This window comes from Rhinatrema bivittatum, chromosome 17 (genome assembly GCF_901001135.1).
Source record: "Rhinatrema bivittatum chromosome 17, aRhiBiv1.1, whole genome shotgun sequence".
Lineage (NCBI taxonomy): Eukaryota > Metazoa > Chordata > Amphibia > Gymnophiona > Rhinatrematidae > Rhinatrema > Rhinatrema bivittatum.
In genome coordinates, this window is record NC_042631.1 from 11,304,006 (window position 1) to 11,329,001 (window position 24,996).

General features: G+C 40.9%; 1 protein-coding gene across 6 annotated transcripts in view; it reads left to right on the forward strand.

The window, feature by feature from the left end:
* Positions 1 to 24,996, forward strand: part of NELL1 (neural EGFL like 1) — a 387,142-nt gene that overhangs the window by 286,355 nt on the left and 75,791 nt on the right. For all 6 annotated transcript variants that reach the window (XM_029582536.1, XM_029582539.1, XM_029582538.1 and 3 more), the window contains one exon: positions 22,851 to 22,946. In XM_029582536.1, coding sequence (XP_029438396.1) covers positions 22,851 to 22,946 — 96 coding nt within the window. The remainder of the gene's footprint in view (positions 1 to 22,850; positions 22,947 to 24,996) is intronic.

Consider the following 24,996-nt stretch of genomic DNA (forward strand, 5'->3'; position numbering starts at 1 on the left):
TTTGTCAACAAATTCCAGAGTTTAATTGTGCGTTGAGTAAAAAAGAACTTTCTCCGATTAGTTTTAAATGTGCCACATGCTAACTTCATGGAGTGCCCCCTAGTCTTTCTATTAACTGAGAGTAAATAACCGATTCACATCTACCCGTTCTAGACCTCTCATGATTTTAAACATCTCTATCATATCCCACCTCAGTCGTCTCTTCTCCAAGCTGAAAAGTCCTAACCTCTTTAGTCTTTCCTCATAGGGGAGCTGTTCCATTCCCCTTATCATTTTGGTTGCCCTTCTCTGTATCTTCTCCATCACAGTTATATCTTTTTTGAGGTGCGGTCTCACCATGGAGCGATACAGAGGCATTATGACATTTTCCGTTTTATTCACCATTCCCTTCCTAATAATTCCCAGCATTCTGTTTGCTTTTTTGACTGCCGCAGCACACTTGCTTAGAGGAAACACGCCATGAAATACAAAAACATACTGTATGGACAAGCTTATACGATGGACATTGTGAACCCACATTACATACAGTTCAGTTTCCTATAAATTTTCCTTTTCATTGTAGATTCAGAAATACGGGTCAGCAAACAAATCATAGGTGAGAACTTTTTTTTTTTACTAACTCAGTGCACCTGTGACTAGCATAGCTGAGCTATGTTTTCGTCTGCAAGTCAATTCCAATACTGATCTTCCTTTTTTTTTTTACTGCCATACTGGTTCCAGAGGAAGGAACTTTTCCATGAGTCTTCCCCAGCAACCACAGCTGACTTTACCATGGACAAATGGAGGAAGATTTTGACGTAATTCTTTTGAAATAGATTTCCGATTGCTTAGCAGTTGTAAATTCTGCAGTTGTAAAATCTGTGGTAGTTTGAGATTTTAGGGACTGACAAGAGGTAGTATTTGATTGGGTGGCTGTATCTGGCTGAGAAGGTTGGCTGGTATGGGAGAGGGGGGATTTGGGTGGATTGGTTTTGCATTTTGTTGTATTTATGTTTTATCTCATTTTGTGTGTGAAACTGAAATTGCTCTCTAAACTGCTCTGAATGATTTTAATTTCAGGAAGCCAGTATATAAATTATTTTCAATAAATACATTTTATAGCCATGGGAGGAACTCGCTTTTGGCTGAGACCCCAAAGCTTCTTGCTGGCTTGTGGTCAGCTGCCCACCTGTCCACGTCTTACCTCCTTCAGCCGTAGGTCTTCACATGGCAGTTGCACCAGCCCCGCCGGTGCTGTTTCTCATAATAGAGGTGGCTGACCCAAGGCCGACGCCATTCTCAGATTTTGCTGTACAATGAAATGATACTGGTCACCACTCTGTCCTGATTCCCTTCTACCTGGGATCCTGAAATCAATCTGAAAAGGCTGCCTGCGAGGATTGCTCTCATGGGATAGTGTATCCTGTCAGAGTCAGAAATGGTCTGCAGAGGCAGGCTGGAGATTGGCAAATCACTCCACACTAATGAGCCCCGGTCTGTCTGTAGGTTGTTAATCCAACGACACAGCTCCTTTTGGTGTAATTCATCCTCTGTGCCATTACTGTGTGAGCGTCTCTCTCTCTCTCTCTCTCTCTACACTTTGCTTCTCCTTTCTTATATAACCTTTCGTATCAGACATCTACAGCCAGCCTCAGCAGATTTCCCCCCACAAACGGACCGCCTGCATTTTTATTCTAATTAATGGGCTGGAGACCACCCTACCTGTCTTTCACTCTTGCCATTGGAGTCATCCGAGCCTAAAGGTCTTTCATAGTTTCATTGATTCTATTGGATGCTTCTTCTTCTTTAAACCTCTCTGAAACCCCCTTGCTGCTGTTCATTTTAGGATTTTCTACATAAAACACCTATTACATGAAACACGTTAAGATCATTCTGTTAGCCTGAGTTCCATTTGATCATACTATTATAAATATTTTTTTGTAGATTGTTTTAGCAGTCATAATTGTTTTCCTGCTATAGTTAGGACGCTTACCAAGCTGTCATAATGTCTTTGTGAGTGTGATTAATTTTGAAGGGTCACTGTACAGGCAATTTTCGGCATTGTGATGGATTCCTGTTTCTTTTGCTTATGCTGGAGTTGTAAGGAGCAGTGTGTCTGTTTATTTGCCAGGCAGATCTTGTCCTGCAGATAGTTATCGAATGGGAGGAGGCCTGATACTTCTCTTTGCTCCTTATTGTGTGGGTTGTAGAACTGGATGTGTTCAGTAACTCATCCAGCATTATGTGCTGTAAAATTAATCTGCATGTTTCCTTAAGAAAAATAAAGAGCTTCCCCACACAGTGTTTAATGGCTATGAAGATGTTATCACAGGACTGATACATTTGTAAGAAGCAATGTGTTTAGGCATGCCATAAAATTAAATGTTGCATTGCAAAGCAATGCACCAAGTATCACTTTAGTTGGTTTTCAAAACGAAAGGCTGCAAGATTATAGTGGAAGACTGGCATGATCAAGAAGATGCATTGTTTGTGCAGATTTATGCATTTTCTCTTGAAGTTGTATTCAGCTAACATTTAAATAAGATATCTAACTACATGTACTAACATCACAATGATATCTTATGTTATTAGAAAAGACAGCGTGCACTGCATTAACTTGCTACGCTTACCATGATGACTCCTAATGAGATCGGCAGACAGCCAAGGTGCTCGGGTCTTTGAAAGGAAATGTCCATCTTCAGAACAGCAAAGGCTGCCTATTCACTAACGGGGGGGCTATTGCAATGGGTTGCAGCAAGCCTGGCTAGCGGTACTGTTTGGGAACTACTTAATCCAAGCACAGCTCTGGGGCTGCTTCTCAGGGGGATCGGATATTAGTCAGGCTCTTGCTTACTTATCTCGAATATTTCCATCCTGCTTGTTGCAATGAGCTGCGTTATTGGCATGTCAGACAAAATACATATGTAAAGCATCGCCAGTGAGGAAGAGACTGGATGGGTCTCATGGTTCTGGTCCCACCATCATATTCCGTGTTGCTGTATTTGCTTCCTGCCATGCAGTGTGTTTCTCTTGAGTAATTAAATGTACGATTCAAAGCCAGTGGTTCGTAAGGCTGTGATAGTTAAGTCAATTTGGCAGCTACTTGCAATTTCTGAGTAAGATAAAATCAGTGTTGAGTTTTGCACAATGTCGCAGCGTTATCAGGGTACCCGAGATCATTCATACCTACCGAGCAAGGGCTGGATGATAGGAAAGGCAGACTTTTGAATGACATCATAACACTGCAGGAAGGGAGAAAGCAGAGGAAGAGGAAGCACTAAGTAGCAGGTATAAAAAGCGAGATGGCTTTGAGCAGGAAGGAAACATTCAAATGAGCTCCGACTGCTCATTTGGGCTATTAAACCATGCTGCAGTATGATTAACTGAAGCTCCTGAGTGGTCAGTGCAGCACGATCCCACAGAGCAGCACTTCATGCCTCTGTCTGAGAAGCTGGGTGAAGTGGCTTTAGTGACCTTGTCTGGGAAAGATTGAATATTTAGTCCTGAAGAGCTTCCACTGGCGGGTACCTTGTGTTTAGTAACTGCTGAAAAGTAATTGCAAAGAGTGCAGCTTAGGTGCCCTACTGAACAATATCCCATAGTGAATGCAAAAAAAGGAATCAAACCTATTTCTCAATAGGCTTATTCCTATGGCAGGTCAAATAATTTTTGTCCCTAACCTCTTTTCTTTTGGCCTGGTAGTACCTTATTTCTCCTTTCTCTTCCAAGTCTGTTGTAATCAATGTTGGGATTCTGGCACCATGGACCTTCATTCACAACTGCCTGGGGATGCCCTCTCCTCCCGCCATTTTACTAGAACCTTCTTCCCACTGTTCCCAGCTGCTCATTGATTGTAGCATTGGGTCTTGAGGTCAGGAGGCAACACCAGTGCTCCTTCCAGATCTGTGTATTGGATCTCTAAGTATGGCCATTAAGTGTCACCTTTAATCACCGTGATTTCCACTCCCCCCACCACCAAGAGCTGTGAGTCCCAGCCAACCCAAAATGTAGAGGGCCTGACATGGCCCTTGAACTGAGGACTTTCTGCATGGCACTGGTCCGCTTCTAGCCTTAACTTCTACTGTGCCCATTTATCCATATTTCACAGAGAGGGTATTTTAGATATTTTGATGAGCAGACAAGCAGGATATCTTAGGGGGCCAGTACTGGGTCTGCTACTAGTTATAATGCTTGTGAATGACCAGGAATACAAATTGCAATTAATCTCACTGTGCTGATGATACAAGAGGTAAGTTAAAAAAAATGATGAGGGGTATATAAAAGCCATGGGCTGCATTGAACAGTGTGGAAATAGCAGAAAATAAGCCAGTATAAATAAATAAATTGGCAGCAGTGTAAACAGATTACAGGTGATCTTCAGTTGATGTACCTTACTGCGTAGTAGCTTGGCGGTAAGGAAATGGTAGAGTAATAATGAAAAGAATCTACGGGCTCTATCTTCAAAAGAGAACAAAATTACTCAAGCTAAGCGGACTTTATCTTTGTAGCTGTATTGCCATATGTGCCTGTCTGGATTTAGAAATTAGATGTTTATTATAAAAAGGTGTAGATAGTTGAAAGAAGTGTGCATCCTGGCTCAGCTGGTTAAGCATCTCTTCTTCTCACTTTTAACAATACATCCTGTTGGCATTCATAGCCAGTTGTTCTTAGTGAAACCTAAGACAATATCAAACTACTATTGTTAAGGCAGTGAATGTACTCAACTACATAAGTAGAGGAATTATGCTGCTCTTCTAAAACTGTACGTGTCCTAGTAAAGTGGTGCATGGAATATAATCTAGAGTTCTGGCCTCTCCATTTTAAGACACAGAACAGAAATGGGAAGTGAGGAGAAATTACCGGTAGCTAACTAAAGGATGAGGAAATAACACTGAAGGGCCACTTCACAGAGAGGATAGCTTTCAAACTTCATGCAGTGGCATTAAGTCACATATATGACCATGTGTAGATTTACAATAGTATTTGATAACCCACACGTAGCATATATGTGTGTATTATAAAATATGTGCATCTTTACCCTGGAACATATGTGCATATGTTACACACAAATACAGCAAACAGTGGAGTGGAGGAGATGCGCTGTGGCATACTGGATGATGACAAACCAAATAGAAATGGTATAGCGCTAAAAGTTCTAGGATCCTTATAAGGGTATTCGAATAAATCAGTCAATGAGGAAATGTTCCAGGAATTTCCAGCTTCATTACCCAGTCATTCTCCAGGTCATTGAGACCCTCCTAGTTTTTCAGCCTGAACTTCTCCCAATTCACCCAGATATAAATAAGAACATAAGATTTGCCACAGTGGCCAATCCAGGTCAAATGTATGTAGCAGGCTCCCAAAAGGTCAATAGATTCCTTGCTGCTTATCCCAGGGATAAGCATTAGATTGCCCCAATTACATCTTAATAATGGTTTATGGACTTCTATGAAGTTGTCTAAACTTTTTTTTAAAGCCAGCTACACTAACAGCTTTTATCACATCCTCTGTCAATGAGTTCCAAAGTTTAATTGTGTTGAGTAAAAAAATATTTTCTCATGTCATACTTGTATCACCTAATAGCTTCATTGAATGTTCCCTAGTCTTTGTACTTTTAAAAGAGCAAAACAAATGATTTGTGTTTATCCGTTCCATTCCACTCGTTATTTTATAGAACTCTATCATCTCGCCTCAGCCGTCTCTTCTCCAAGCTGACGAGCCCTAACCTCTTACGGGAATCATTTCATCCCCTTTATTATTTTGTTTGCTCTTCTCTGTACCTTTTCTAATTCTGCTATATCTGTTTTGAGATGTGGTGACCAGAACCGTACACTATACTTAAGGTGCAATCACACCATGCAGTCATACAGACCTCCCACCCAGCTAACAGTGCACAATAAAGACTAATATAAATTATGCAAGATAATCTGTAGGTGTAAAATTACACAAGTAAGATGCCAAATGCATACATGTAAGTGTCTCTTAAAATAGCAACTGTTGGCCCCTCCTTGGAATGCCCCTACACCACCCTATTTTTACATTCATATATGTGCATGTGAAATGCAAAGTACATGCATAGTTTTGACTTGTACATGTATATGTTGATTTTTTTCACGCATAACTCTTTGAAAATTACCTCCTAAGGCATTTTTGCCCCCATTCTTTGTTTATGGGGAAAATAAAACTTTGATGCATCAGGTCCTAAGATGTTCCATGATTACTGTCTGTCTATTTACCTACTTTGCTGGCCATGTATCCATTGTATCAATTTTTCATTTCTCATGCTTTGTATTGGGAGGAGGGGAATAGAGGACCCAAGGCATAGCACAGACTGCACTTCCTTCTTTGAGCAACAAGAACTGGCAGCCATATTTACTAGTTACTACTTAAAAAGTGAGCATATCGATCAGACAGACATGTTCACATGTGGTAATAAGGAAAACATAAGAGTACACAATTTAGGACTATATAAAGGGTATTTAATTTAATGCAAGAATATTTTAATATAAGAATATATAGTCTTCTGCCTAGTCAGGCTGCACCATCATTGGATGCTTTTAAGGGAACATGAGATCATTTCCTGGACATATGGGTGTTAATGGATACTATGAAGTCTTACAAGTCTAAGAAAAGCTGCATAACTATGACTGATGCTACTTTATTGAAAAAATATTGCAAAAAAATACACCCATGTGTACAGAATAGGACAAAATCTTAAATCATCGTTGTTTGTATCTTAATGGAAATGCAAGTGAAGTCATGAAACAAAACTACATGAAAATGGGGAAATGTTTGAGAAAAGAAAAGACCATAGGCAGGATGAGACTTACCCTGGGTCCTCTGTTTAAAATAAATCCCACAGAATCTTAAACAGCTCAGGAGGACTCATCGTGAGGCTGCTTTTTGGCACTCATTAAAAAAGAAACTTTGGCATTAGTTTTCAGTAAGAGTATAAAAAAAAGAATATAATTACTAGAATCAAAACCTGGATGGACTGGCTATGAGAGTATCCTTTGTTGTTATCGTGGCCCTAGGAGTCCTTTTTGGACTATTAATTGTGATTACACTGGCCATCAAGTAAACCAATAGAGAAGGTGGATAAAGAATGAAAACTGAGAATTGGATGCCTAAAAAGGCCACAAAGAAGACTGAGATTGTTCCAGTAAAGCCTTCTGCCAAAGTGTACAGCAGAGAAGGCATGCAAGAAAGTTGACCAGTTGGTGAAGATGCAGCCTCCTTCCTCAGGACATCTCACTTGAGTTGTATTTTTACAATTTGGCATGTACAAGGGCTTTAAATGCTAACCCAAAATTAGCATCATGATATATCTCTGAAAATAACAAATTGTTTTCAAAGATGAAATCTCTTAAAACATGATGCAGCTTAAATATAGATTTTAAGAACTGACACTTTAATGGATGTTCTTATTCTACCATGAAAGATGCCCTTTAACAACTGTACTGTTCCAGAGTTGTTACACTTTGCGGTACATAACCTTTTTTGGATGAGCATCAAAAACAGCAAAATGTCAGTGGCTGAGTTCATACCTTCTCTGTTACTAGTAGACTTCTATGAGAGAGTCAGTCTCTCTCTCTCACTTAATCGCTCCTTTTTCCCTTTAGCCCTGTAATTTCCCCCTCCCCCGGTCTTCACACATCAAGAGCTGGGGTTCAGGTACCTCAAAGCATCCATCTGAGAACATGTTCTACTCAATATCTTTGTGAGCGATATTGCAGAAGGGTTAGAAGGAAAGGTTTGTCTTTTTGCAGATGACATTAAGATCTACAACAAAGTCGACACACCTGAAGAAGAAGAGAGAATGAAAAGTGATCTAAGAAAACTTGAGGAGTGGTCAAAGGTTTGGCAGTTGGGATTCATTGCCAAGAAGTGCAGAGTCATGCATTTGGTGTGCAGAAATCCTAAGGAACTGTACGTAATCCGGAGAATGAACGTCTGAAGTGCTGGACTGGGAGAGAGACCTTGGGTTGATAGTGGCTGATGATCTGAAGGTGGCGAAGCAGCGTGACAAGGCAATAGCTAAAGCCAGAGGGGTGCTGGGCTACATAGAGAGAGGTATAACCAGTGGGAAAAAGGAGGTGATGATGTCCCTGTACAGCTCATTGGTGAGGCCTCACCTGGATTACTGAGTTCAGTTCTGGAGCCCATATCTCAAAAAAGGACAGAGAGAGGATGGAAGCGGGCCAGAGAAAGACAACCAAAATGGTGTGGGGCCTACACCAAAAGTTATGAGATGAGACTGAAGGATCTAAATATGTATTCGCTGGAGGAGAGAAGAGACAGGCATGGTATTATTAATGCACAGGAGTAATGGAAAGAAAACTGTAGAATAAGGGGTCTTAATATGAAGCCCTGAGGGGGGGTCGTCAGGACCAATGTCAGGAAATATTTCCTCATGGAAAGGGTGCTGGATGCATGAAAAGCCCTCCCCTCCTCCCCCAGTGGAGGTAGCGAGGACAGGAAGGGTAGTAGAATTCAAAAGGGCATGGGGTAATCACAGAGGATTCCTAGAGGGTAAATGAGGGAGACGAAGACCAGGAAACCTGTGTTGACTGGGGTAACCGCATAGAGCAACAGTTACCCTAAGGATAAAATAAAATATATGTAAATAAATAAAAGTTTGCTGGGCAGACTGGATGGCTCACTTGGGTCCCTTTTTCTGCCGACTTTACTATGTTACTACTGTCCTGAGGACTTGCCTTCTGCCACACAAGCTTCCCATTCTCATAAAATGGAAAAAGTACTTTCAATGCGGCGTACCTTCCCCCTCTCTTTACACACAAACAGCCATTATTTTTTGCAAAATATGAAAAGAGAGCAGAAATCTGTTTGTTGATGAATACGTCTGCAAACTTTAAACACAGAGACAATTCTTCCATGCAAAGTAAAAAAAAAAAAAAAAAAAAAGGTGCTATTTTTCAGTGTCCACTTGGTATTTTTCTGAAATAATTTTTAAAATTTGACTTCTTTTGAGAGTGGATAGTATCCAGTTCTCAGGAGAACATGGCCAATGGACCGTGCCATGAAATTTAATTAGGAAATGGTAAATAAACTCGGTGGCAATCAGGGAGTGTAATAGTTATGATCTCTGTTAAAAGTGGTGACCTGTTAAACATTCTGTGCTATGATGTATAATGGCTGCAAGAGAGAAAACAATTCCTATGTGCACAGGTTGGCATCCTGTCCCCGTCTTCCAGAACCTGAGACTCTAGCACCGTGAGTAGTTATTGCCAACAGTCAAAACTGCTTTAGTGTTCACAGATTAGCTAAGGTGCAATATTGTTTATCACTTAACAAGGTAGTTAACCATTTGCATCTTCAAGAGTTTCTATTCTTCACCAAGCAATTGATTTGCTGCTGTGACTTTGAACGATTTAACATCACGTTTCAAGGCAAAATGAAAACGAATAAGCATTTTCAGCTTTGCATAGCTCGCGACTGCTTTGATGTGTTAAGTTTGGAATCCATGTTGGCCTTTATGGTTTGGGCAAAAAAAAACAAACCAAAAAACCCCCAGAAAAAAAGAAACACGATTTGTCAGCAAAATGAGTTGGTGTGGAAATTAAAAAGTCAGAATTTGCCCGAAGTCTTATTGCCTGATTCATTATGAAATCAGAGTCCTAGAATCTTCCCATTTCATGAACGGGTCACCCCAGCGCTCCAGTCCGGTACGGACCTGTCTGTTTATAGGCAGGTCATTCCAGGGGCGGGAGCGCTAAAGGAACGATTCGCCGCTCTCCTTCAGGGCATATTGTTTGACCTGCACAAACTTTGAACAGTTAATTTAAGTGTTCTGGGGAAACAACTGCTTTCCATTACCTGGTAGGATCTGAGGGTCAGTCTAATATATATTTTTGCAAATATATTTGTTTAAAATATTCGTAGCCCACTCGCCCACAGCGCTGAGCAGATAACGAAATATGGTTGAGCAGACTCCCACCTGTGGATAAACTCCCAGATTGTGGGTGACGTTTGTTTTATCGGTGGCCTGATCAGAGGGCGGACATCCCCCGTAGCCGGCAGGAACCTTTGGAGGGTGAGGCCGTTACTTTCGAGGACGGTTCTCACTAGGTAGCGATGCTGTCACGCTCCAGTCAGATCCCCACAGGAAACCAGGCAGTCCCACCGCATTTCCCATCCCTAGTTACCAGTAGTAAAGCAATGCAAACCAAATATTGTGCACGGGAAAGGCAGACATCCAGTGGACGCAATGGACGTGGCAAAGGCCCAGTACATCTGTGGATAAGCAAATAGTACTTTTTTTTTCAACCCTTGCAGTCAGCAAGGGGGGGGGGGTGTAGAGTAAGGCACCTTGGAGAAACTGGGCCCTAAGCTGATAAAACAGAGGGCATCTGTGCTTTGATCTCTCGGCTCTGCCATAAGAGGCGCTCACATAAAGAAAGCACAGCATGCAAAAGCAGGTCTGTTAGCTGGATAATCTCGTGTAAATATGCATGAGATGGTTAAATATGTACAACATGAGCTGTTACTCTGCGTGATCTCACAAGGCAATACAATTTAGATTTTAATTCCTACTGTCCCGTCCATGTTAGCGGTGGATAAATAGCACCAGTAAAAGCTTTGAGTGACAAGCACCCCCCCCCCCCCCCCCCCCCCGGGTTAGGATTTCGCTTCATAGTGCGGTGATTTGAATGGAGATCCAGTTCCCTGAAGTGGAGAAGAATGGGGAGGTTCAAGGAAATATATAAACCTTAGCAGAGAATGTTTTAAAGCAGCCTATTTTATGTTCTTTCAGTTTTCTTTTATTTATATTCATATATTTTCACAGGGGAGACATTATGCTCTCTATGAGAACAATAAAAGCAAACCTTGTGCTTAAAGGAAGGTTTGCTCTGTATATCTTGTCTGCATGCTTTTTGACAAGATATTTCTAATATTTGCATATTTTGCAAGTTCCTCCTATTTTAAGTAGTATTGTCCATTCCCTTAGTAACGGGCTTCTGCTGGCAACAGGATATTACCAAAAATGGGCAATGCAAGAATTTGAAAACAAGGTCTCCTGCTGTAATTTTTGAACAAAGCAGTTCTTTTTGTGTTTTTGGCCATGGGGTTGTGTATCAGATTTATTCTTCTCTTGCAAGAGAGCGATAGGAGTGTTAGTCGAATGGCACACACAGACAGGATGATATATTTTTTGAAATCTTTCTAACAGCTTTATGATCTTGGGTTACTATATTGTAAAGATGGAGGGACAATGCAGTGGTAAGGTTGGCGCTATCGGTGACAACCGCGGTGCCATGCCAGCTTGATTGAAGGGGTAATTTTGTAACTGCCCAGATTTAAAGTCATTCACTTGAGGACTTTACACCAATTATTAACGGAAAAGTACGCGGGCATAGCAAGAGCATATGTTTCCCATTTATTTATTTATTTATTTTTAATTTTTATAAACCGACATTCTTACATCCATGCATGCATGCTTACCTTTACCTGCATATCTGGTAGGCAATTTTGTAAAAGCCACATCTGCAGGAAAGGTGTCGTTTAGCAAGCAATACCAGTTTTGAAAATTACGCTCTCTGTGCTGGGAGATATGCGTTACTGCGGTGCTAAATGAACGAAGCTCAACACCATTCGAGTGCATCAGGTGGAAAACGAGGTGTCCTTGCTTTGGGCTCTGTAAACACCAGCGGCAGTCAAACAGTGATCGGTCTCGTCAGTTGCAGGCATTTTGATACCTTCCCTCAAATAAAAGTTTTTCATATGTTTAATATTAGGACCTGTCTGTAAGGACTTTTTCCTGATAAACATTCTGCAGCTTTTTAAGATGGTGAGGAGCGGTGGTATGATGAAACAAAATCCATAAGAGAGCCAATGATATTGGAGTTACTTCCACCAAACAGTTGCCGAAGCTTTGGCAGTCCCATGTGTTTCATTGCATCCGTACTAAATTTATTTAATTGATGGTAGGTGAGAAAAGTTATTACAGTAGTTGAATGGAAATGATGTAAGCCACTACATTTACATGATTCAGTGTAAATCTTTATTATACTACTCTGAAAAAATAGAGGGGAAACAGTTTGTTAATATAATTATATAATTTAGCCTATATATATATATATCTCTAGGACAAGATTTGTGTTCCTATAGAGTAACTTGTTTCAAAAGTATTAAAGTAGAAAGCTCATGCATAAGAGCTGTTCATGGAAATGAACAGTAATAATTTAAATTATGAGCTATTAGCAATATTGATAATAACTATTCTAATAAAATAATTCTGTGTTTAATACAAATTTCTGATAGTGTTTTCATTATTCTAAACAAATGCAAAATTATCTTCCTCCTGTGCCTTACAGCTTTCCGTTTTGTCTCTATTCTATTCCTCCCCTCCCTCCTAACAAGAATATTTATTTATGGTGATACTATAATCCTTATTCAGGGTACCCTGTACAGTGAATGTTGTCAGTCAATTTTAGTACAAAGTAGAAGATGAAGGGTAACCAGAAGAAATGGGTGTCAGATAGGATTTAAGGATGGGGACAGCTAAAGTGTATCACAGAGAAAGGGGGCAAGAACTGAAAGAGCATGAAAACAAGGGAATGCTTTCTTCGAGTAGGGTCTACTAAGAAGATGGATGTAGAGGAAGGCAGAAGGTGAAACAAGTTAGCAGCATGAAACGAATGATGCAAAGTGTGGCGACACCAATCCATTCATGCTTTTACAGATATAGGAGAATTTTATGTTGCCAGCAGTATTATACCCAAAACCAGTAAAGACAGTTGAGTAGGGTTCTGGTTTGGCATAGCATGGGACCTGGAAGGGAAGACAAGTAGTAGAATTTTACAAGATCTGGAGGAGTTGAAGGGGAGTTGAGTAGGCCAGCCAACAGTGTGTCTCAATAGACGAGTCTAGACATAAGAAGACTCATTTCAAAGCCATTAGCCTGGGTAAAACAGTGCTTTACTCAATGGAAATGGGCTTTTTGAAAATTGACCACTCTATATGTAGGTAAAAGTAGATGTCCAGTAGAGGGGAGGTGTCCTTTGTGGTGGAGGTTTGGAGTTTTCCTTAGACAGTTTTCAAAATGAAAGTATGTGGTTACTTTCATTTTGAAAATCAGTGCGAAGTCTACAGGTTAAAAAGTACCCACAGACTTTGCAGACAGGCAGCTAGTCTGAAAATTACCCCCAGAGAAGGCTTGAATATGGAGAAGACAAGAATTTAAAAGATGGGGCAGAGTGAATTTTGTTGGTATCATAAATGTGGAAGATGAGGGACGAACAGATGACTCATGTGAGAGGAAAGAGAAAAAGAGCTGCCAACGAGCACCCCAAGGTTTCCGGCAGAAACAGAAAAATGAAGATTTAACACATTGCCACCACTGTATATAGATCTATCGCTTGCATATTCACTATGCATATCCTGAAAACCCAGACCTGTTTGCAGCTCAAGGACTGGAGTTGCCTACTTGCCCTCTGACCCATTCCATAGTACCCTAAAGGTACTAAGGGTTGGGTATTAAGGGATGGGTAGCAGCCTTTTATACAGTCTACAAATGTTTCAAAATCTTTCCCTGGTAATTTTGACCGGCTTCAGACAGATGGTAAAATTTAAATGCTAATGAAACTTTCCTGCAGCCTAATATGATTGATAAATCACAGTGTGACCAGACGATTCTTTAAAATTACTTTACATATAATTATTGATGGCCTCACCTTCATAACTATAAAATAGAAAACCACTGAAGGCAGAAATAATCCAAGCTCAACAATAATCTACCATATAGCAAGGCCGCAAATAAACCATTGAAAATTATAGGAGACCATCAAATGTTGTGCCAGGAGAAATTGTTGTAATGTGGGAAAATTTCTAATCATAGGTTTCATAAAAGAACATTAATTTTTAAACTTTTTTTTAATAAAGAAAAGTTTAAAAATTAATGTTCTTTTATGAGACCCCTGATTAGAAATTTTCTTTCTCTCTTAACAATATGGTATTGAAGACTGGGTTTTTTCAGGGCAGTGTGTGTTATTTTCCTGAATGCTAAGCAAATCTGAACGCTGACTGAATTTGCACTGGTTCTTAAATGCCTACAGCTTAGTGCAGGCACCCTTCATAAATGAGCCTTGAAATCTCTTATCAGCTGACCTAAAGGAGCTGCTGCTTTAACTCCGTGCTCTGGAAAGAGAGGAACTCAAGCTCTTATTCTCAAGATGCATGGATAGAAGAACAGGGCAGAGCTCTGCAGAGTTTGTAGTGTGTAAGAAATCCTTGCCAGATATAATGGCTGCTTCGCATCTCTCTGCTGGCGTGAATCTCCCATGTAGCCTGGTGGAGAGCCATATTTGACCTACTGAAGGGCAGAAAACACCGATCATAAAGGGCCGGACATGGTCAGAGTTTTCTCTCATCTTGGGGGCCTGCTGTAGATAGTTGCAAACCACACTGACCCTTACAATGCATGCACGTCAGCTGCCAGAGCAGCAGCTACCAGGTGATTCTCTCTGGCAGTGTGTTTCTGCGCTAAAAGTGTCCATGCACGTTGCATTGGCTATTTGTGCGGGTGGTGTGGATAAAATAGCACGTACATTGTTTAAAATGAAATATATGCATGCTTTCTCCTTCCCTGATCTAGACATGCCCACAGGAGCTCTTTATTTCCCGCCACGGCTGAAAGTGGGGGCACTAGGGAACCCGCGCACACGTTTGGTCACATTTGAGGAAGGAATGCTTCGGTCAGGCCATTTGAAAAATGAGCTCTGATTAGTACACGTATCATTTCAATGCAGCCCATGGAACAGTGGTAAGCAGCTCCGCTCCTCCAGTGCTGCAAACAGATCTGGTTTTCAGGATATCCGCAATGAATATGCATGAGAGCCATTCGAATGCACCGCCTCCGTTGTATGGAAATCTATCTCGTTCACATTCATTGTGGAGCCCCTGAAAAGCAGACCACCTTGTGGCATTCAAGATTTGTCTGCCATAGGAGATGAGGAGAGAGAAAAGTCAAGCACAATATCAACATTCTAAGATTTAAATCAATGTATTTAATATAATATGTGTTGTACAGTTCTATAGTTTCTTAGTAGCCTTCCCAATTAAACACATGTTCCTATAATATTCTCTTTCCTCTGTTCAGAGACTGAGCCTTTGGGCACATGTCTTAAGTTTCAGCAGTTTTGTTTTCATGTGCCTCAGAGGAAACAAACCTATTTTAGCATCATTATGATGTAGAATAGCCTTATGTTTCTCCAGAGTCTTAGAGAAAAGGCCTTGATTTATCACACATTTTCTCACTTTCTCTATGGGGGAAATGCCTGCTAAATCTGGTTCTAAATATTTGGTTCCTGGATGCAGAGACCATGGTATGTGTGCTTGCCATTCTGTACAGAAAAAAGGACACCCTCCCTTCGGCCAAAATCAGGCCAAGCTATGGATGGGAGACAGTGCTGTGGGGCATTGGTTGGAGGAAAAGAAAGAGCGACATGCTACTTGGCGTTCCCGGGGGGGGGGCAGGCCTCTATAAAACCGAACAGTTCCTGTCTTAACAGGGTCATTCTTCAAATCGTGATGGGCCAATTATTGCATCGCGAATAGAAAATTTAAATGAGGGAAAGGGGAGGGGGTTTAGGAAAATGTTTTGGACATTATTGCCAGCAGTAGCACCGGACATACCTACACCTTTTCCAGTGGTGCTACGGTGGGAGGGGCGATAGTGTGCATCACGGCCGCAACCGTAGTGGGTGAACATGCACCGCCGCGATGCAGCTGCCTGCTCAATATCACCCACTGCCCCTTTTTTCCCCCCTCAGCTCATCAATCCGCTATATTTATAGCGGATTGATGAATCCAGGGGTAAGATTGGATGAATAGGGAAACCTAAAAGCAGAAGCAAGGGAGGGAGGTAGGCAGACAGGCTGCCTCTTGAAGCCTAGGACTTGCACATGCCATGCAGTCAAGAGTATTAAAATAAGGTTAATTACACCAGTAAGAGTAGAAGGAAAGAAAGCAGGGTCTGTAGTATGAAGTATGTGGAAACGAGCACCGTCCCAAAAGCAGCACCTGTCTTTTATAGTGTCTATGCTGCTGACTGCAATGCAAAGTAGGTCTAACTCTTGTTTTAAACCTTATACCTTCTAAAAACAAAAAACAATTGAGGTTAATATTCACAGAGTTGGCTAGCAGGTGAATTATCTGAGCAGAATTATGTGCGTTAATTTATGTGGACATTCAACAGGATTTACCTGGACAAATCCTGCCATGTAACTTTATCCAGTTAACTTTTATTTTTCTGTCTAGACTGTGTGCATACAACTTTAGCCAGGTACAATAACAATAACCCCACAAGTCAGAAATCTAGGAGTTATACTTGACAACCAAATGAATTACAGATCACTCATAAATAACATCGTAAAGGATGGATTTTTCAAATTACAAGTCTTAAAAAGACTGAGACCTCTCCTACATTTTAAAGACTTCCGATTAGTTCTACAAGCAATCATTCTCACGAAAATAGATTACTGCAACTCACGTCTACTGGGTCTCCCTGCCAACGCCATAAAACCGCTACAGATGCTGCAGAACGCGGCAGCGAGGATCTTAACCAAGTCCAACAAAAGAGACCACATCTCACCCATCTTAAAAAGCCTACACTGGCTTCCCGTCAAATTCAGAATACTTTTCAAAGTGCTCTCAGTAATCCACAAGGCACTACACAACCAGGCACCACTCGAGCTCAAATTCCCTCTCCAACTCCACACCTCTACCAGACCAGTGAGACAAGTCTACAAAAACAACCTTCAAATTCCACCGATAAAGTCAGCATTAAGTAAAAGAGCTTTCTCCACAGCTGGGCCTAAACTCTGGAACACTCTCCCGCCAGATCTCAGATCAGTGCAATGCTCCACTACATTTAAAAAAAGACTCAAGACTTGGTTATTCAACCAAGCTTTCCCATAACATCAACCTGCGGCATATCCCTGCCAATATCCCCTCCGTGGTAACTCGCTAGAGAACTATATGAATCTTCTCTAGAAATCACATGATCTTTGGCAGTCTACTATCAAAACCCAACTTCTAGCCTACATTAGGCAACATACCTGTTAAATATGTTAATTATGTTATTACCCCCATTTATCTTAATCCAAGTTAATTTAGACCTGTTCACTGTAAGACATTTACTTGTCGTTGTTGTTATTGTTTAGAATGTAAACCGAATTGATCAGTAATTCTGTTATTGGAAAGTCGGTATAGAAAAATGCTAAATAAATAAATAAGGTACTGCTCATGTGTGCACTCGTCAGCTAACTTTAGCCCTGCCTCTAATGTCCCAATTACTGCCTCTTTTTTTTTTTTTTTAATCCAGACAAATATTGCATGCACAGCGAATTGTGTGCACACAGTTTATCTACTTCATAGGGGAGGGGGGATTTTGTTTGGCTAACTCCAAAAGTTAGCCAAAGGCTTTAACTATCAAAACATCATAAAAACTAATTTTCATTTCCTAATTCTGATTTTTGTCGTCTTGATAAAATCTTGCACTTTCTGCTTCCAGTTCAATCTCCATGATGGTCCATTAAATTTGGGATTGAGATGCCTCTTGCATTTTCACCAATCGCTGTGGGGGTTGGTCACTGATGTTAGTTGAAAAGCACGATGCGCATCACAGCATGAGAGTCATAGGAACCCAAGAATGACCAATAAAATTGTGCATGTCTGAAAGCCTGCCTCAGTGCTGATCAGCACCATGGTCTGGGACAGCTCCTCACGCTATAAATACTTGTGCTTCTCAAATGTTTTGGGATGTGTCTCAAATCAGATAAGGGTTCTGCAAGATTGGCAGTGGCAGTTGATTCTCATAAGACAGATAACATTTGTAGGCAAAAGCCAAGGCTTCAGTTTAGATTCATTATAAATAAACAATACGTGGGAAGCTTTTCATAATATCCACTTAGCAGTTTCATGGCCTCATTGATTTATTTTTTCATCCCACTATGTCTCATACACTTTATATTTTAGACTTGCTTGGAATAAATAGCATGCTTCCCTTGTGATGGCCGAATTCCTTCCCTGAGTGAGTTTATAAACTGATCATGCCTCGTCTGTGATTTGCATGCTCCAGCGTGATGTCAGTGCAGAACTCTGCTTAGGAGCTGCACAGCAGTGCCCTAATTTGTGGTGATTCAGGATGGCAAGGGTGAATGTGTGCAGTAGGAGCTTCTTACAAATTTTAAACAGGAATATATCTTCAGTAATGAAAGAAAATCCAGGGCAAAGCAAAAGGAGGGCTCCTAATGATTTTTTTTTTTTTATTTTTAATTGCCAGATGAAATAGCTATTTCATCTCACAGTAGGGCTGCTGCAACAGGACTGAGCAACTGCAGCCTCTAATGAACAATTTACAAAAATGCAGCTAAGCAGAGAAATTCGAGTCAGCCAAGAGACCTGGTACAGCGGGAGCCTTGGAGGCTTTTGTCGTGTTGTAAGACTCACTTTTATGAGCTGACACCTCCTCTTGTACAGATAACTGCAGTGGCATGCTGAACGTTTTAGCAATGCTGATGAAGTTGTCCTTGCTTTGAAATGTTAATAAAAAGGTAAGCTGTCTGCAGTGCTTGAATTGTTGGCTTGGGCTACTCATTAACAACAGTGGGAGATCTAGTCTCTCCCAGTCCCATAAATGCACGCTGCTGACCAATGGCGTCCTCAGTACAAAAAAAAAGAATATATTTTCCAGTAAAAAAAAAAAAAATTGCTCCAGAGCCATGCATATGTGATGATTGGGTTTATATCTGATTTCAAGCTAGCACTTATTTACATCACTTCTCTTCCCTATAGTCTTCACCGGTTACCTCTTCCATAGGGGGGTGCCCAGCTTATAAGCTTCTTGCTAACCGTCAAGGTTCTTTATTTAGATGGTGTAATTACCTTCCAGCTTTGTTGGTACTCTCTCTTCCAGTGAGGTAACTATGCTCGTCCCAGGCTGCTCGTCTCTCAGCACCTCCTCTTAGGAGCACTCAGTTGACAAGGCTAGGCACCAGGCCTTTTCATGCTTTTTTTTGCTGAAACTCTGGATGTCACTTCCAGTCAAAGCTCAAGAAAGATTGGCCATTTAAAAAAAATAATAATAATAATAATTATAAAAACATGACTTTTCAAACAAGCCTTCCAGTACTGGAAAAAGGTCTTGATTTGTTTATTGCAATACCTTTAATTTTACAACAGTCGATTACTTTGTTTTAAATTGTTTGATGTGGTAAGGTTTGATATTATGTATTAGCTTTTCATCTGATGATATGATTGATAAGGTTTATATATTTTTGATTTGGTTAATTTTTGTACCAGGCTTGTAGATTTATTTTAAGTGTGTAATAAGTGTACTGTTTACTGTTACTGTTTTACCATAGATGGGGATGGGTTAGACAAAACTCCATTTCCAGAAGAGAATGTATGGGATGAGCTAATGAAAATGAACATGGGGGGACAAGGCCATGGGGCCAGATGAGGTACATCCCAGGATACTGAGGGAGCTCAAGTCCACTGAAAGGACCCGTTCAATAGATCCCTAGAAATGGGAGTAATGTCACATGACTGGAGAAGAGCTGTGTTGGTCCTGCTTCACAAGAATAGTAGCAGAGAGGAGGCTGGAAACTACAGGTTGATTAGCTTTACCTTGTTGGTGGGAAAATTAATGGAGACTCTGCAGAAGGAAAGGATTGTGAGCTTTCTAAAATTGGTGGGTGCTGGACCCGAGCAGCATGGATTTACCAGAGGAAGGTCCTGTCAGTCAAATCTGATTTTTTTTGATTGGGTGACTAGAGAATTGGATGAAGTAGGAGCGCTTGATGTGATCTACTTGGATTTCAACAAAGCTTTTGATACAGTCCTGCAGAACATGCTTGTAAATAAAATGGGAAGCTTGGGAGTGAGCGCCAAGGTGGTGGTATGTATTAAAAACTGGGTGACTGACAGGAGACAGTGTGTAATGGTAAATGGAACCTACTTAGAAGAGAGAATTGTATTAAGTGGAATGCTACAGGGATCGAATTTTGAACCTTTTCCATCAGAAAGGAAACAGTAGACCTAGGGGGTCACAAAATGGAACTGCATGGGGGATTGTTAAGCGCCACGCCATCCTTTATGATGCTTATATATCTAGGGATACAAGAACACTTAGATTTTTGTAGAAAGTATAATTTTTTATTTATTAATATAAGTATTCTTGGGAGATGCTGGGTGCCCTTTCTCTGACAAACTGACCAGCATCTCATCATGTATATGAACTGATCCTTCTTTTTTAGGTAACATATAATATAGTACTAGGTTAGAAAATTCTAGTGCGTGACTACCCAGAGAATAATTTACATTGGTTGTCATGTCAATAGCATGATAAGATCATCCCTGAGTATTTCTCCAAGGTGGGGCTCATTTACCATCACTCTTTAGATTGTTCTGTTAGACTCTTGCTGGTCATGGCAATTAACACATCTGAGGCTGTGTTTATAGATACCCCTGAGAAAGAGTGCTTCCATTGTGACAGTATAGCCTGAAGTTTCCAACCGTTGCCTTCTCCTTTTATGACCCTATAATTAGGTATCATAATGTGGCTCCAGCTTCGACTGCCTGTCCAGGTGTCCTGGGAATTCTTGCAGGTCAGGCTTAGCAAGTCACTTTGAGGTCACATAGGCTAAGAGAACAGAGGATTCTGGGCCAGTTGCCTTTCAGGCTTAGGCACACTCATCAGGATGACTCAGAACCAATGCCAGGATATATATGTAGAGGGTAGTGGATTCTTGTAATGCACTTTCAGAGGAGGTGGTGAAGAAGAAAACAACAAATTTAAAGGGGCATGGAATAAACACTGTGGATCCCTAAAGGTTAGAGGTTAGAAAAGAAGAAGGTGCATGGGGGGAACCTGTATAGAGCGGCAGTTACCACTCTTAGCAGAAGGCATGGGAATTACTACTCTCAATGAATAGCCTTGATGCTTTTGGCGCAACTGCAGTATTGCTCCCCATTTTGATGGCGGAGGTGGGGGAGTGTGGTGATGGAAGGGGAACTTGATACAGACAACAACCAACATGTGCCCTGAATTTTCCAGTCTGGGATACTGACAGGCAGACATAAGGAAAAAAAGCACAGGATGGCTTCTCTGGCCAAGCAACATTGTCTGAATTATCAAGAAGGCTCCTCACCCAGTAAAAATGTTGATAGCAGTAATTTATGGGTTTGACAGTTGCTTGGTTTTGATTGATTGTAAATATTATTTCCCTTATCATAATTGAGTGCCTAATTTTACGTTTTATTTATTCTAATTTATTAACTGTCTTTTTGGAAGTAAATTTTAACCCATGGTGGAGTACAATGTTATTAAGCATGGGGTTATAATATACTGGTGCATCCATTCTACTTGTTCTATGGGATATTAGAACTAACACTGGTACAGATATGGATTGGTTCTACTCACGTGGATACGAACATTGCAGAATAAAAATGAAAGGTGCAGCTGGACTCCTAAATTTAGGTGCCTATTTTCAATAGCTCCCTAATTTTAGGTTCCTAAAACGTGGGCAAGACCAAGTTGGGAAAAGTAATTTAGATGCTCAGAGATTATTTCCACCTAATTTAAGAGAGTGAGTAGCAACTGAAAATTAGGTGTGTCAGTTTTTTGGAAGGTAAGCTAGTCAAATTTTCAGCCTACAACTGAAGCACCTAATGTTGGATGAGATTTAACCAAACTTTAGGAAGTCGCTTGGTCAAATGCGTGTTGGTGACTAAAGGATCAATTTTTTTTCCCCAAAAGATTGATCCAGCTAAGATCAGATTTTAACCGGGTAAATCTGCCCTGTTTAAAATTGGGCCCCTCTAACCATCTAAATTTGTCTGGTCATATTCACAGACCCCACAGAGTTAGCATGGCAAGCGAGGAGCCATACTTTCCCGCGATCCCATCGAGCGCCTGACTCTCCGGGCCACCTCACTGCTATGGAGGAGAAAAGGAAGCAACAGTGACAGGGAGGCGGTGAAGAACCGGGGGCAAGGGTTGGGCGTTTTGCCAATTCTGATGCTGCTCAGAGGGGCAAAATTCTTTGCACCAGCCCGTGCCAGGATGTTCAGCCCCGTGCTCTCGGGCTGTTTCCCCTCAGTCAGCACACGGTGCAATCCATTTTAAGGATTCCCAGGGAGAACACACGGCAGACCCTGTAAATACTCTGCAGCGGTCTGCAAAATCCCCAGGCTAGCACTCGGGCTGGAACTGGGATTCCGGTTCTGTATCATTTGCAGGATCAGCCTCTTCTTATCTGATCCAGGAGCTCCTGCAGGTCCTTGTGATTGCTGCGGTCTTTGCACTTCTGCTGACGAATATTGTGGGGACTTTTATTTATTGACTTATCTGATTATTTGTTTATCAGCTTGAAACCAGGCAAATTCCATCATTTTTTTTGCCAGACATTTTTGTACTATAAAGTTGTGTTCTCAGTTGTTATATAAATAATTTATTTTTTTTTGTTATTCCTTTCCTCTTCCTCCCATTTCTGGGTGTGGAAGGTTGGGCGATTACCGTGGAGCTTCTGATCTTTTTTTCGTGAGAGAATAACGCAAATATTTGCCGTCGCCTTCTGCAGCACAAAGCAGCTGCTGGTCCCCCAGCCACTTATTAGCTAGGCCTGACCCTGTTAACTTCTGAAATCATTGCTGCTGGAGTTTCTAATAATATTGAGGCAAAATGTACGATGGAGTACGTAAGCTAAATCCAAGTGATAGCTGAAGGACTATATTCTTAAAAAAAAAATCCAAGCTATGATAAAGAAAGTGATATTTAAAAAAAATGAACATTTCAAGAATAAGGGCTACCGTTATAGTACTTTAATTCATATTTTTTTTTTCAACAGCATTTTGTGAGGAAGGGTGCAAATATGGCGGAAGCTGTGTGACGCCAAACAAGTGTGCCTGCCCACCTGGATTTACAGGAAGTCACTGTGAGAAAGGTAAAGCCACCCTAAAAATCATCTCTCTTATAATGCACGACACATAAGGGAACGATGACGGGGATGCATTAATGCATTATCTGTAGTTTTGCAGAATAGTAAGTCCAGGGGACATGGCTTACAGTGCGGCACCGAAGGGTTAATTCTTCATAGGGGTTCTCCTTGTTGGCTTTTTTTTTTTTTTTCCTGGACTCGCTCAAATTGCCATGGGATGTTGGGGGAAGAGAGACTGGGGTGCCTTAACCTATTTTGAAGTCGTTACTGGTGAGAATACACAGAAGGTACAAGTAATTATTCTTTCGCCCTGCTGTAAAATCATCATAAATTTAATAAGATGCGGTAATTATAAAAAGGCACAAGACGAGCGAAGCTGATGAGTAGGTTGGGTCGGACAGTCGTTACCTGATATACAATTTCCTTCTGTAAGGAAGGTTTGCAGAAAAGGTCGTCTTTTTCAGCACCCGATGATTGAAAATCGCTCCTCAACTCTTATTTTGCCACACTTTAGCAATTATAGGGTTAAAAGCCAATTTAATTGCATCCAGGTTCTGAGCGTGCATTTTCTTATCTGTAAATATAACCCTTATCAGTGAATTTGTGCCTCTGATAGGGAGAAGCACAGATTTATACACACAGAATAAGGTTTATCATGATATGCATGAGGGATGAAAAGGTTACCTTCTCCTCACATAAACATTTTGTAAAGAGGGAATTGAAACAAAGAAGCCTGCAAACAGAATCAATCTGCCCCCAATTAATGTGATGGGCCTTTGGTACATATAACACTAAAAATGGAACATAAAATATTTATAGAGTCAGTGCCAATGACTTTAGAAATGGAATTCCATGAGGGAGAGAATATTCTCTGTGACTTGCCTCTAGATACAACAATTTATATCTCTGATGGGCTAATTCAGTGTTTCCCAACTCTCTCTCTCTCAGAGAGGCACAACTAACGAGTCAGGTTTTCAGGAAATCTGTAATGAATACGCATGAGAGAGATTTTCATACAGTGGGTTTCCAATCTATGCAGCTCTGGCTCCAGCATGTTCATTGTGGCAGCAATCCTGAAACCTGTCTGGTTAGGCGTGCCTTCAGGAGCACTGGGTTAATTATTAAGGGCTAATTATCACGAGAGGAAGAACCATTTCTGTGCATTTTAGTTTATAAATCTTTGGCACAAACTGATACCATGGTGTCATGCATTGCTGCCCTGGTGAGATGAGTAGAAGTGCATTGTGACATTATTATATTGTATGATCATAAAATTCTGTTAGCACTGATAGTTGCATTGGTGACTTATGTCGAATTTGTCAATTGTTAACATGGTAAGGCACAAGCTCGCCCAAGCAGGAAGAGCCCACTGCAAGCTTTTTGATTGGTACATTTGTTCCATGATGGGCACCATCAGTGATCATGATTTTAACGTTGCACATTTAGGTTCTAATTTCACAGCAGCCTTTTCATATTGTTACAGTTCATGCGTGCTTCCCCGTTCATGGCGCATCTCACTGGGTCTGAATCTTTTCTTCTTAATAATCACCCAAAGTCTTTTCACATCAAGGACATGACCTTGATCCAACAGTTAGTTTATTTTATGGATGTCATGCATTTTGGGGGCAAATTTCAGACAATCCATGGGCACTTTTTACCTGCAGAATCTGCACCAAGTTTCAAGGAGAAAGCACTCTTGTAACTTTCACTTTGAAACTTCCCACAGACGTTCCCACCTTCTATTTGTGCAGGTAGAATTTGCAGGGAAAATGTGCTTGGAGTTTAAAATGCAATCTATCCATGTTCGTCTCCTCTGCTTACTAAATGCATCCCCCCCTCCCTTACCCCCCCAGAACGCTCTTTCTAAAAGTTGCGAAGTCTGCATATTGTGGAACAACCCACGTAATTTTCAGATGGACCCCTTTACATGGGCAAATGCATAAATCTTGTTTTGCACCTAGAATAAATATTGTTTGGGGTTATACAAAGTTTGGTGAAATAGGGGGCTTGCAGCAACTCTTGACAAATGGGTATAGGTGGTCTCTGATAGTACTTA